The following is a 12,626-nucleotide window of genomic DNA, read 5'->3' on the forward strand; positions in this document are numbered from 1 at the left end:
TATATGCATGAACTGGGGACTAATTCCCTCTCCCTCTCTGTCGCAACCTTCGCTCTTCTCTGAGGGAACTGCCACAGACAATATTCTTAACGCTTCAGAGCGTGCTCAGCATAATGATCAGCCCAATCTGTATGTTGAAAGTCTGAAATTAATTCAAAATAATGCATTAAAAATAGTGTCTTGGATATGAAGATCTATACAGATCCAGTAACTTTTATGTGAGGACGTGAAAACACAAAACAAAAAGAAGTTATAAACACATTTATATGTGTCATCAACAGTCTGATTGTCTAGGGTCTATCCACATCCATTCCGTCTATATTCCAGGGGTATAAATAGAAGAGAACTGCGTAGAATCATGGCCAGTACAAAGAAACATTCAGCATAGAACCGAGAACAAGATGAGAGCACATTTATCAAAATTCCTTCTGTTTATTTGGTGCTGCTCCATCGGCTTGGACTGGAGTACAGCCTTCTTTTTCAAGACGTACAAAAAATCTGGACTGAGTAACTACAACAACTATAATTACAACAACTTTGGCTATGGTTATGGCTATGGCTATCCTGGACACAATAATTATCCTTCATATTCACCCTATGGCCAGAAAAGTAGTCGACGTTTAAAGCAAAGTCAGCGAACTGGACGCACTTACTCGCAAATAGCTCGTGTCTTAAAACCTGATCCTTACCTAGGACTTGGAGCTGCCCGTTATGTGCCACGTGCTCCTTATTCTCCACTTTGGGGTTGAGTATTCATCTTGATATGATTAACTTTAAGCAGTATTATTTATGTCTAATAAACTAGTTCAAGTTCTTCCAACTTAATCGACAAAAACTGTATGAAATGCTTGTGACCAAGTAAACCACTTTATGATCAGACTTCCCCTGGTCGCGTGGAGCTGATCGCTGATACGTGACTGAAATACGAGACACAGCTAAAACTTGGCTTAGTGGCTAATTGTAAGTGAATTCTCGAATATATTAAGAATTAAGGGAAGATTAAGATTATGGGAAATTTGCCTGTTTTAAGTTTCACTTTCCATTGTAATTTTTAGTCAATTTCAATACTTTCTGGATTTCTTTTTTGTGATTCGTTAAGGTGTTTGTTTTTTAATCTAAAGATTATATTAAGTTATTTTGTTTACAAATTTCTCAAAAATCGTACAATCTGATAATCGGAAACAATTTGAAGACTTATTTTCATTAATAAACTTTTGGCTATCATAATCTTCAACCTTTATATCTTATGAGTCCGGATACGATCAAGTAATCTATCTTGGAGGTACAGTCAAGCTATTGGTTTTCCCTTTGGAGTATAATAAAGAGAATTCATTTTCAATTTGCACCCAAAGATGATATAAATACTAAAAATTTCAGAGAACAGAGAACAGATTAAGACTTAAGTTATAAATTGTCAACCACTCAGCATCAGGTGACTGGAATCATGATTTGATGCATATGTGTATATGTATATACAGTCTCATTAAAGTACAGGTGATTCAACCTCAACAATGATTCAGTTTCAGTTGCAGCCAATTACATATGTATTTCTCTTGTGATTTTTATGGCACTAGTCACATAGGTAGGACTTCCCCTGTGGCTTTTGTTATTACGGAAATATAAAAACTAAAACCAGATCTTTTTACATCACTGAAGCAAAAGTTTTAGCATTACAGGAAGACGAAAGATTTAACCAAGCCAAACATGGGGAATTGTTTATGCAAGAATATTGTATTTTTGTTGTTGTTGTTGTTGTTGTTTCACAGCTCAGGTGGCGCACCTACTACGTCATTAGCTAAGTCGCCGATGTTGTTAATAGTTGAAATTTAAATAGTCATAGAGACTTGCTTCGCAAATCATTCACACTAGATTCGTAGACAAAATCTAGAAAAACAAGATCGCCTAATTTGATAGAAATATGCGAATGATTCAGACGCTACATAACGGTGAGCAGTGTGAATGACTTCGAGTTGTGGGAATGTCTGTGAATTTTGAGATAATGTATTTGTAGAATCAACCAAAGAGTAGAGATCGGAGAACTGTCATTCACACAGACTACGTACGTGAGGCGCATGCGCCGATGCCAGGCCTGAAGTTCGCCTCAGACGGCGACGACGAAGAAGAAGAAAGGAAAAAACCTGATTAATATTGATAACCAACTCAACACAAGATGAGATTGGATGAGGGAGTCTTGCTTGGTTCCTTGGCTTTTGTATAAATAGTCTACTGCCAGGCATTGCGAAAGCTCAGTTCTGAACACAAATCGCAACGAAGTGAACAATAAAATGTCTTCTGGTCAACTAAAAGGATTATTCTTGATCTTCAGCCTGTTGGCGTTGATCTTGTCTATGACAAATGCCACACCAGCTTGGCAGAGATCACATCAGCCAGAGCGAAGTGGACGCAGCTACACGGATATAGCCAGAGTCGTCAATCCAAATCCATATGCGTTTGTTGGCTCTCGAAATTATCCTGGTCAACCCTTCTGGCCAGCCGGCAGGCGTTGAAATTCTATTAAGTGCTTCTGTTTAAGACATTGTGCAATAACTCAGGTGTATAATAAATTGTGATATATAGCATAATTGTACGAGCAGTTTGTGTGTTCTTATCAATATTTTTTTTAGCATAGCAAGAAAGTCACGTAGACTCGATTGCATAAAGCAACTAAATCTACATATGAAGCGGGTGCTCAACTTTTCAATTCATAATTCATTGTTATTTAACCATAATTTCTACATAAAAGCAAGTCTGCCTGTTCATCAAAGGCATAACGACAATCCGTTTGGACAAATTAACTTCGCATTTTAGACTATGCATTCTCTTGGTAATTCTGTTGGGCTTCTGGTCATTATTGCAGTGATCGGTATTCAAGCCCAAAGTTATTCCTACTATTCGAATTCGGGCTATCCTGGGTACTTTGACTATGGTACGGACTACTTGGATTGGAACGATTATGCCTCAGCTCAAGGCAGTGGTCCTGTAGCAAGCTCAAGTGCGGTGGCATATGGCGGTTATCCGCTCTACTATTCAGCATATGCCCAGGCAGGACCTAAATCCAGCTATTCATCATATAAAGTTTCCACTTCGACATCATCTCCTGCTACTTCAACCACATACGCTACAACAACTGCTGCTCCATCAACGACTGCTTCAACTACGGTTACATCGACTACGGCTGCTTCGACTACGGCTGCTTCAACCACTGCTGCTTCGACTACTGCTGCAACTACCACAGCTGCTTCTACCACAGCTGCATCTACCACAGCTGCATCTACCACAGCTGCTTCTACTACAGCAGCTTCTACTACAGCTGCCTAAAATATTCAAATGATCAATTTTCAATAATTTATAACCACTAAAATTCCAAAAATATGTGTGTTTTAACATCATAAAAGTCGAAGTATCAAATATATATAGTTTTCGCTGACTAACTTACCATAACAGATTCCAATGTGTTATTGGTTATGCTTATTTTTTAGACCTGTAATTTAGGATATTCAAGGCGCGGGTTCCAAAGCATATCCCAGTTCTGCTTAATGGGTAAAACGAAACACTGAATCTAAATTAGTAGCATATAGAACCCTAATACAAAACAAACTAAAATCTTTTGATTGTTTAAAAAGTGTGGCATACTTCTGGGCACTAGCACATTAAATTCATGTAGAATGCATGTAGAATACTTGAGCGTTAAATTTCAAATGTTAGTGTCCCAATATGTGTTTTGTGGTTAAACCCAAATAGTAAGTAATACTTGACTTAAACAACAATTAAACAACACTCATACGTGTTAATGACAAATATGCATTAAGAGACCACGCCTCCAATAGGTAAAGTATCATCGTAATTGTTGTTATCAGGGATGGGTCGGCTCAATTAAGCGTCCAATATGCGGCAGGCAACAAACAGACAGAGTTGTCAATTCGAATCGAAACTGTCGAGTCGAGATAGACGTGAAGGAATACCAACATCATCATCATCATAGTCGTTAAAATTGTGCGCTCGAATGGTTAATATTGAATCAACGTCCAATGCCATCTGGTGGATTAAAAAACCAAACAAGGCTGCCAAGAAGGGCAAGGGTGTGGGCGGAATGATGGCGGGTTGGCGAAAGAAATCGCTCGGCTCCAGCTTTTGTCTGGATATGACAGATTTACTGCGCAATATATCCTTACAGGGATACAACAAACTATTGGCAGCGGACTTGACATGGGGGGAAAGGTAAGTTCTACCGCTGAAGACAACATAAAAGGCAAAGTCGGTTCCGCATCCCCTTCCATATAAAAGTACATATGAATATACATATATACTATATGTATGTGGGTAGGTAGACAATTTGCATTTGCAATTTTCACAGCACTGAGCCGCATCATCACACTCGTCTCTTTTACCTGTGAGTTTACGGTTACGCAAGCAGTTCTACTGCTACTGTCATTTCGTCTCGCGGCCCGTTGAATTTTTCGCATTTTTCATTTCCGTTTCCGTTGTTACGCTGGGTTTGTTTTTTTGCTCAGTCTCAGTGCCTGCGATGGCAAATTTTTTGTCCGCTTTGTGCGTTTATCTTACGTTTCTCTTTTCCTACTCATTCCATCTTGCTCATCTCCATATGATGGCTGGCTCGCTCGTTTGCTTATTTGCAGATTAATTTGGCTGCTGCTGCACACGACCACGTTTATCACATTGCTAGTGGTGCTCTCCCTCACCTGGGAGCAATTCGTTGCCCAATACTTTGTCACGAACCTCAAGGATCCACTTTATCCCGTTGAAAATGTGCCATTTCCGGCTGTGTCCATATGCTCCAACAATCGTATTTCCATGCAGGCGGCCACCAACTATGCTCGAGAATTGTGAGTAGCTCTCCTTTCCACCCCTTGCTGCCCCTTGCTAATGCATTACATCTCTTTCATCATTCTCCGGGAAAAAAGAGAGCTCAATGATCCGTCTCCACGCACTTTATCGTATTATCTTGAGCATTTGAAATATCTACGCGATTTCTATTCAAGTGTTGACAGATCCGTGGACAGCGAGAGTTTTGTGTCATTTCAAAGTTTTTTGGATCTTTTTGGCACTTGGAATAATGAAACCTTCTTTGATACGCGGCGCATAATGAAATTGGTAAGTTATAATGCATTAATTTCTCAGGCAACTAATAATTTCAATTGTTTATAATTTAGCTCTCACCCAAGTGTCAAGATTTCATTTTGAAGTGTAGCCTCTCCAATGTGGATATTCCATGTTTCAGTCAAGATGCTTTTGAAAATAGTTTAACCATGTACGGACCCTGTTGTACTTTCAATGTGGGAAATAAGTAAGTTTATTGGCCTTCTAAATGAATAAACTTTAAGTTTAATTTAAACATGATTGGCAGACTCAAGAAGCGAAGTTTTAAGAACCGTTTGGCTAGCTCTGCATTGGGTCTGACTGTGGTTTTAAATGCCAGCAAAACGGATTACTTTGCCCCGATCTTAAAAACAAATGGTTACATTGTTATAGTGCACAATGCTGATAACTATGCATCGGTATCATCGTCGAATGCTTTGGAAATGTTTCCGGGACAATACGAGGAGAGTTTCGTGCAAATATATGCCCGTGTGGTTGACACCGATTCGAGTTTGAACTCGTTTTCACCTTTTAGTGTGGGTCTAACTCTCATCAGCTCTCCCCTGGTTATTCTAATGGCTTTATTTTATTACAGCGACGATGCTATTTCGATCATGAAGCTACAGTGCCTAGCAATGAGCAGTTAATGAAATCAATTTACACTTTCCCTAATTGCATAACAAGATGCCGCATCCGAAGCATCATTGCCCTCTGTCGTTGCCTGCCCTTTCAAATGCCCCTGGAACTGGTTGAGACTCTGGATGGTGTTGTCTATTGTACTCTTAGTCACATACCGTGCATCAATCAGTATCTATGTCAGTTCATCCGTCAATCACTCACTCAAAAGTTTCTTCTTAGCATGTCTCAGTTATTTTTCAGTCAAGTGGCGGAATGTGCTGACAGAGCGACACATCATTCCGGGCTTGGAACGAGAAATCGAGGAAGCTTTATACTGTCCGCAATGTTTGCCATCCTGCAATGATGTACAATATTCGGTTTCATTAAGTGCCCTGCCCATTGACAATTATCTGGCTACCCTTAAACCGGAGTCGACAAACGAAACTGGAATCGAAACCGAAACGGATATCAATAAGAATATTTCGGTTCTGAGAGTTTATTTTGGAGAACCTCATGCTCAATATTATATAAGATTGCTAAATAATGCTTGGTTCGAAGTTTTCAGTAAGTTTATTTTACTCATTATGCTGTTTGTTTATTCAAAATTTCTTATCACACAGGTACCATTGGCAATATAATGTCAATTTTTGTTGGTTTCTCTATGGTAGCCATATTTGAGATAGTTTTCTTTTTGTCCAAATACATTTACATGGGCTGCAATCGCATGGTGGAGCAGAATCTAATCGATAGAAGAGTTAAACAATTGGAGGATCAAAAATTATATATTTGTCCATAAAAACTGGATATGAAACTAAAAAGAAATATATACTTATAAAAAGAAATATATAACTTATACATAAAGTGAATTAATTAATGATTCATTGTAACTGTCTCATTCTCTCAATTGTTAGTTCTATCAATAACTTTCCTTATAAAAATAAAAAAAAAAATTGATGTCCTTTACTGGGTATCTTTGGATAAAAGCTCCAGCTAATAATAAATAGTTTAATGTCTACACAAATTGTATTAGAGTTTCTAAAGAGGATAGCTAATTGTTTGGCTTAGAAAGACTTGTCTTATCCAGTATTAACTGATCTATTATATACCCAAAGAAATGTCTTTTGCCTTACTTACATTTGTTGTGTCTTCTTTTTGTTGTGAGGAACTTTTGGAATTAGCCAAGGCACTTTCCTTATTTGACATGAAAAAATGGAAAACAAGCAGAGCTTGAATTTGGCCTAGATGATGATAATAATGTTGATGATGATGATATTTCCTTGTCTGACATTTAACGCACATTTAACTAATTTCATTTTAAATTGCTGACAATTAAGGAAAATTGCCAAGACGAATCAAGCGGGTGGGTGCTGGAGGAATGAATGGTTCAGCAGCCAACTCCAACTTCAATTCCAGGGGGCCACCCTCCACCCTCAATGAACACCACGTGCCATGTCGCAGTTAATTTGTTGGCAATAAGTTGGAACACGAGGCCTAATTACAACAACAAGCACGACATGACTGCAAAATTTTCATTAAAACGTGGCGGACTACCCCGCATCAGAACAATCAGAGCCAGAGCCAGGACGAGATCGCAATATACAAAACAGTTGCAATATAAAGGTGGGCAGATATGGAAGCAACCGAAAAGCCCCATCATCTGATTGTAGGTCAGGCTGCCTGGTGGATACCAGTACCAGCAGCAGCAGCAGCACCACCATCACAGACATCTATCATGGACACGGTCATGGTCGCGACTCCAACGGAGGATACACAGAAATTGTCATTTGCCGCCGCGTTAAAGGATTTCCTGGAAAACCTGTCATTTCATTGTTACGGCAAATTAGTCGAGCACGCACGATGCATTCAGGAGCGGTGAGTATTGTCTATCCTGAATCCTTCCATGTGCTAGTCCGGTGTCTTTTCAATTAGCGGCAATCCCATCTCCATTTCTGCAGCTTCTTCTGGCTCATTTTCCATACGAGTGCCCTGAGCGTTCTAATTGCATTCCTCTGGGGTACATATAAATGCGAGACAGAGACTCTGGTTACCACCATGTATGACCCTTTGTATCCCATTTGGAAGGTGGAGTTTCCAGCGGTATCAATTTGCAGCTTTAATCGCATATCAAAGAGAGCCATTTTGCGCTATGCCGAAGAATTGTAAAAACTATAGTAAATATTAGAGTATTAACTTTCAATGTACCAAATGCTCAACTTTCACAGAAGCATCAAGGATCCCAAGCATCGAAATGTCAGCTATTTTTACGATGAGTTACAGGCTTTTGGTTATTTGTACTACACTCCGGATAGCTCCATCGATTACTATCGCGCTTTTCGTTTTCAAGTGTTTCTCAACAATTATGATACTGAGCCCCATGAGATGTTCTATAACACAAGAAGACGTATGAATACCCTTACACCCAATTGTAGTGAGCTATTTGTCTCTTGCCGTATGGCAGGACGACATTTCGATTGTCTAGAACAGTTTGAGGAGACCCTGACAAGTCATGGATTTTGTTGCACCTTTAACTATGATGGCAGGTAAAGGATTGCCTATGGTAAAATATAATGAGAAATTCTGTTAAAAAAAAAAAACATTTTATATAATTGGAAGAGGTTCAGACTGACACCAATCGGCCAAGTTTCAAGTTTACTTAATTATACCAAACTTTTTTAGATATGTTAATGAACGTTCCTATAGACAACGTTATTTTGGAGCCGAGATGGGTTTGGTGGTGACCCTGAAGACGACGCCAAGTGATAACTTCTACAAACTACATCGCTCCAATGGTTTTATGGTTGGTCTATAAGACATGCAATATGATGCTCTTGTTTATGAGTATTTCCCTTAGATTTCAATATATGAACCACACAGTTTTCCGGATCCATATTCTGGTGGAGTGGCCGAACGTTTTGCCCAGACAGGTCTCAATACTCTGCTACCAGTGCGTGCAAAAATCTTTGAGACAGTGCCCGAAGCTCGCAGCATGAGTCCCACAGTGGTGAGTCCAGAGAATGATAGTAAATCAATTGGAGAATATATATATACCTACCTATATATTGTTGAATCCTTTATATTTTTATCTTTACTGCAGCGTAAATGTCTTTTTGAGAATGAGATGCCACTTGTGTTTGCTCGTCATTATTCATTTAGTAAATGCATTTCCGCTTGCCGTGCTCGCAGCATAATCGGTTTGTGTGAATGTGTTCCCTTCAGTGTGCCCCATCGATATTATTCCGGTTCCGAGGGACGAGTCTATTGTACACTGGAGCACATGGAATGTCTCCGACGCTATGAGTGTGGGTATATAAGTACACATACACATACATACATACATATATATATGAGCAGTTCGCAGTTCTTTATTAACAATTCCCCAATTTCTTCCCAACCCAAACTAGTCAAATGGCTGAACGTCATCACCAGTCGCGCAAATGTTACCGGCCTCGAGCACGAAATGGAGGATTCACTCTACTGTCCGGATTGCCTGGCATCATGCACAGAAACGCGTTACAGTGTCCGAGGGGCGATGACATTGTCTTTGCCTGCATTTTATTTGGATTTGGCGTAAGTGGCAAAGGGAAAAAAAGAGATTTCACCTAATTGAAATAGCCCACAAGGGTTCTCATTTTAATCGAGGGGGGAAATTATCAAATGCTGAGCAATTATCTTTCACAAAAAATCCTGTAGTCACTGTAAGAGATTTCGTATTTTGCAAAAACAGCAATTTCAGTGACTGGAATACCAATGTTGGCTACAAAAATACGAACAAGAGGCGGAACTTCTCCAGCCACCTTCAATCCAGCAGCACCAGTAGCTACGAGTTGGCTGTGGTTCGTATTTATTTTGCCGAAACGCATATTCAATATTTTCGGCAGATTATTAAAAATGCCTGGTATGAGACGTTCAGTGAGTATATTCTGCATATGACATTGCAATCAGGGACGGAATGAGGTGGATGGAGGGAGTAAAATAGACATGGAGAAACTTGTTGGAATACCCGTCAATTGTTGAAAACTAATATCTTAGATCTAATTTGTGCGGCTCCAGAAATAAGTGTCGTTTGTCCCTTCAACCGTCCCTGATTGAAATTCATATTACAATCTTTGCATATCTGCTCAACCTCACCTCACCACCGCCACCTACTCACTCAATTACCCATGATGGTTCCATTTCCAGGTACAATTGGCAACATCTGTGGCATCATAGCTGGCTTCTCATTGATTGGCATCTGTGAGCTGCTGTTTTTCCTTGCCAAACAATTATGGCTCGCATGCAAAGCAGAACTGAAGGCGGAGCTCCGTCATGTCCATAACCGGGCTAATGGCCGTGCAAAGGCAAATCACCAACAAGGAGCGGATCAGGTGCAGGACTCTAGTAAATCTATGGAGTTGCTTATACTGCCATAATTGAGCAAAATATATATTCATATGTATCTTTGTTCGTTTTAAAGCTCACTGATTTTTATGAAAATCCTTATCTATCTACAAATTTTCTATGGATTCCAATAAAACATAACTAGCCAATTGGGAGACAAACTCAAGTGCACTTATTTTGCATTGTTCAGAATAAAAATAAAAGTAAACATCAACTCACGAATGTTTGCCAATGGGCAATAGGCAAAGAGGCCCAGACGGTGACATTAGCGCCAAACGTTGCGACACTTTTATTTTTGGACACTTGCCCACTAGTAGGGTGTGGGGTAATTTGACCATTGTGTCGTTCTGGGCCAGGACACACACACACCCACTAAAAGACCTATACCATGAGTCTATTTCTTTTTTGGCACTAGCCATATCCTGACACTTGGAATCAACATTAGTTTTTATATTCTCATATGGAAAATGCGACACAAAACTGTAGAACAAACCAAAGTATCATCAATAGTACGTTTTATTGGAATTGAACAGGATTCGATTAGGATATCATATAAAAAAAAATCAATCCAAATATTTGCACATTACTTAAAATAATAAAAGGTAACATGTGAAATAACAATTGAGTATATGAAACTGAAAGCCACAAGGTTTTATATCTCTCGTTATCTTTTATAGACTTTAAGACAATTTAGGCCTAATTCATTGTGTGAATAAGGAAAGCAAAAGCATTTATTTGACTGAACAAGTTAAAATTGTCTTTGAATTGCATTTTTTACACTTCCTTACAATATTTTATGTTTGCAACTTGTCATTTAAGGATATTCCCGAGTCAAGCAAATTAATTTGATATATTACGTATACGCATTTCTTTGTAATTAACTTGGTTTCGTGTGCTGTTAACATAAAAGTAATAGAGATAAAAATGTCTGCCTTAAAATACTTTCTTTATAATCTTTTGAATCATTATCATCGACAAAAAGATTATTTTCTTACAATTTCGTAATGTTTTTGTTGAAGCGAAGAAGTTTCCCTTTTCATTATTCGCGTTTCGACTTAATTAAATTTTTCATTTGCTTTCGTCGATTACCAAACAATCGTGTGGGTGTGTGTGTGTGTCTTTTTTTATGTTCTTTGTAAATTCTCTTGAAGTTATTTGAAAATTGAAATGATTTCCATTGAATTTTTAAGCCAACTGTTTGTTTTTCCATGCATGAAAATGCCTAAAAACTTGCAAAATGGGAACAACAAAAAAAATAGAAAGAAACTCAAAAAAGTTAAATGAACGCAATACCAAAAGCGACAGGATATGTATGGTAGGTATGATGGGCAAACAAAGCAAAAAGGGAAGAGAAACAACTGGAAAACAACCAAAAAACGAGTGTAAGCAAATGCAAAGAAGCGAAACGAGAAGCAAAACATAACGGACAGAAAAAGTCATGGAATAGACATGGACCAAATTCAGCTTTGCTGTTGGCTTTGGGTTCTTCTACTGCAAAAGTACGAGTATTATCGCACAATACAATATGTATATTGGATTATAACGTTTCTTCCTGCTATTGCCAGGACGACTGACACCACAACCCACCACTTCCTCTAATAGGCATTCAGGTGAATGTGGGTGGTGGCTATTGTTGGTGGTATCTTCATCTGAGAGTTGCCAGCTGTTAGTACGGTTGAGCCGTATGTACAAATGGATGTTTCTACCTAGCTCTCCTTTTGTGTTTGCCGTGTTTTTCGCATCCTGTTCTAGGCGGGGTATATTCCTTTTGATTAGACGACAAACCTATTCAAGTTGAATTTTCTTATATGTAATGTATTAAACAGATAAGTGAAGACTTTGAAAGACACATTAGATGGTTACTACAAACATCAAATTCAACGTTTTTCAAAGGGTATCTCAAGTTCCTCACTTTTCCATATACTCAAGCACTATCTCCTTTCAACAGAATGTGTGTTTTTGTATACCTCTCCCCCCTCTTTTTTTTGTTGTGTGGCATTTTCTACCAATAACGAACAAAATCAAAAATATTTTCTATGATATTTGCTTCCCTTACCGCGTTGATTCTATTTACTGCCTTCATATCCTTTTTGCATGAAGTTTTTAATTGAATTCTGCATCGAGTTTTCTTCTTTTCTTTTATTTTTTTCTGTTGTAAGTTTTTATTCCAAGTTACTGCAGCAAAAGAGTGCAAAAAAAAGTTCAAATTGAATGAGGCTACGCTTGGTGGGTGGATTCTGGTAGTTTCTGCAGTTTTCCCTCTTTGCTCTAGCTTCAAGTTAGAGGCCATTGCGGTTAAGCTGAGAGACACCTTAATAAGGAAATTGCGTGAATATACATACATACATACGTACACACACACACAGTAGTAGTTATGTAAGTAGTTAGCTTCTGTTTAGTCAGAACTTTGTTGCATCACTTCATTATGAAATATCAAACTCAAAAGCTGGGCTAACTCCACCTTTTCAATAAGGGACAGTTGCATTTGCATAGAAAGTACTTTTAATTATGACTAGCGACAGAAGAATCCGGTG

At 38.6% G+C, this 12,626-nt stretch overlaps 3 protein-coding genes across 3 annotated transcripts; all 3 read left to right on the forward strand.

Moving 5' to 3' along the window:
- Positions 1-401: 401 nt before the first annotated feature.
- LOC137583786 (uncharacterized) lies at positions 402-749 on the forward strand. The gene has a single exon (XM_068298907.1). It carries the CDS (start codon positions 402-404, stop codon positions 747-749), a length of 348 nt encoding a protein of 115 aa, XP_068155008.1.
- A 3,254-nt stretch (positions 750-4,003) lies between these two features.
- ppk22 (pickpocket 22) lies at positions 4,004-6,511 on the forward strand. Its single transcript, XM_068298909.1, has 8 exons — positions 4,004-4,218; positions 4,638-4,844; positions 4,923-5,112; positions 5,172-5,305; positions 5,366-5,633; positions 5,693-5,912; positions 5,977-6,279; positions 6,336-6,511. Exons 1-8 carry the CDS (start codon positions 4,004-4,006, stop codon positions 6,509-6,511), a joined length of 1,713 nt encoding a protein of 570 aa, XP_068155010.1.
- Positions 6,512-7,345: 834 nt separating this feature from the next.
- ppk24 (pickpocket 24) lies at positions 7,346-10,124 on the forward strand. Its single transcript, XM_068298910.1, has 9 exons — positions 7,346-7,587; positions 7,671-7,874; positions 7,938-8,255; positions 8,392-8,501; positions 8,586-8,716; positions 8,810-9,014; positions 9,117-9,282; positions 9,449-9,624; positions 9,895-10,124. The coding sequence occupies exons 1-9, from the start codon at positions 7,346-7,348 to the stop codon at positions 10,122-10,124; spliced, it is 1,782 nt and encodes a 593-aa protein (XP_068155011.1).
- The last annotated feature ends 2,502 nt before the right edge of the window (positions 10,125-12,626 follow it).

The sequence above is a fragment of the Drosophila tropicalis genome, unplaced genomic scaffold (assembly GCF_018151085.1).
Source record: "Drosophila tropicalis isolate 14030-0801.00 unplaced genomic scaffold, ASM1815108v1 contig_878, whole genome shotgun sequence".
Taxonomy (NCBI): domain Eukaryota; kingdom Metazoa; phylum Arthropoda; class Insecta; order Diptera; family Drosophilidae; genus Drosophila; species Drosophila tropicalis.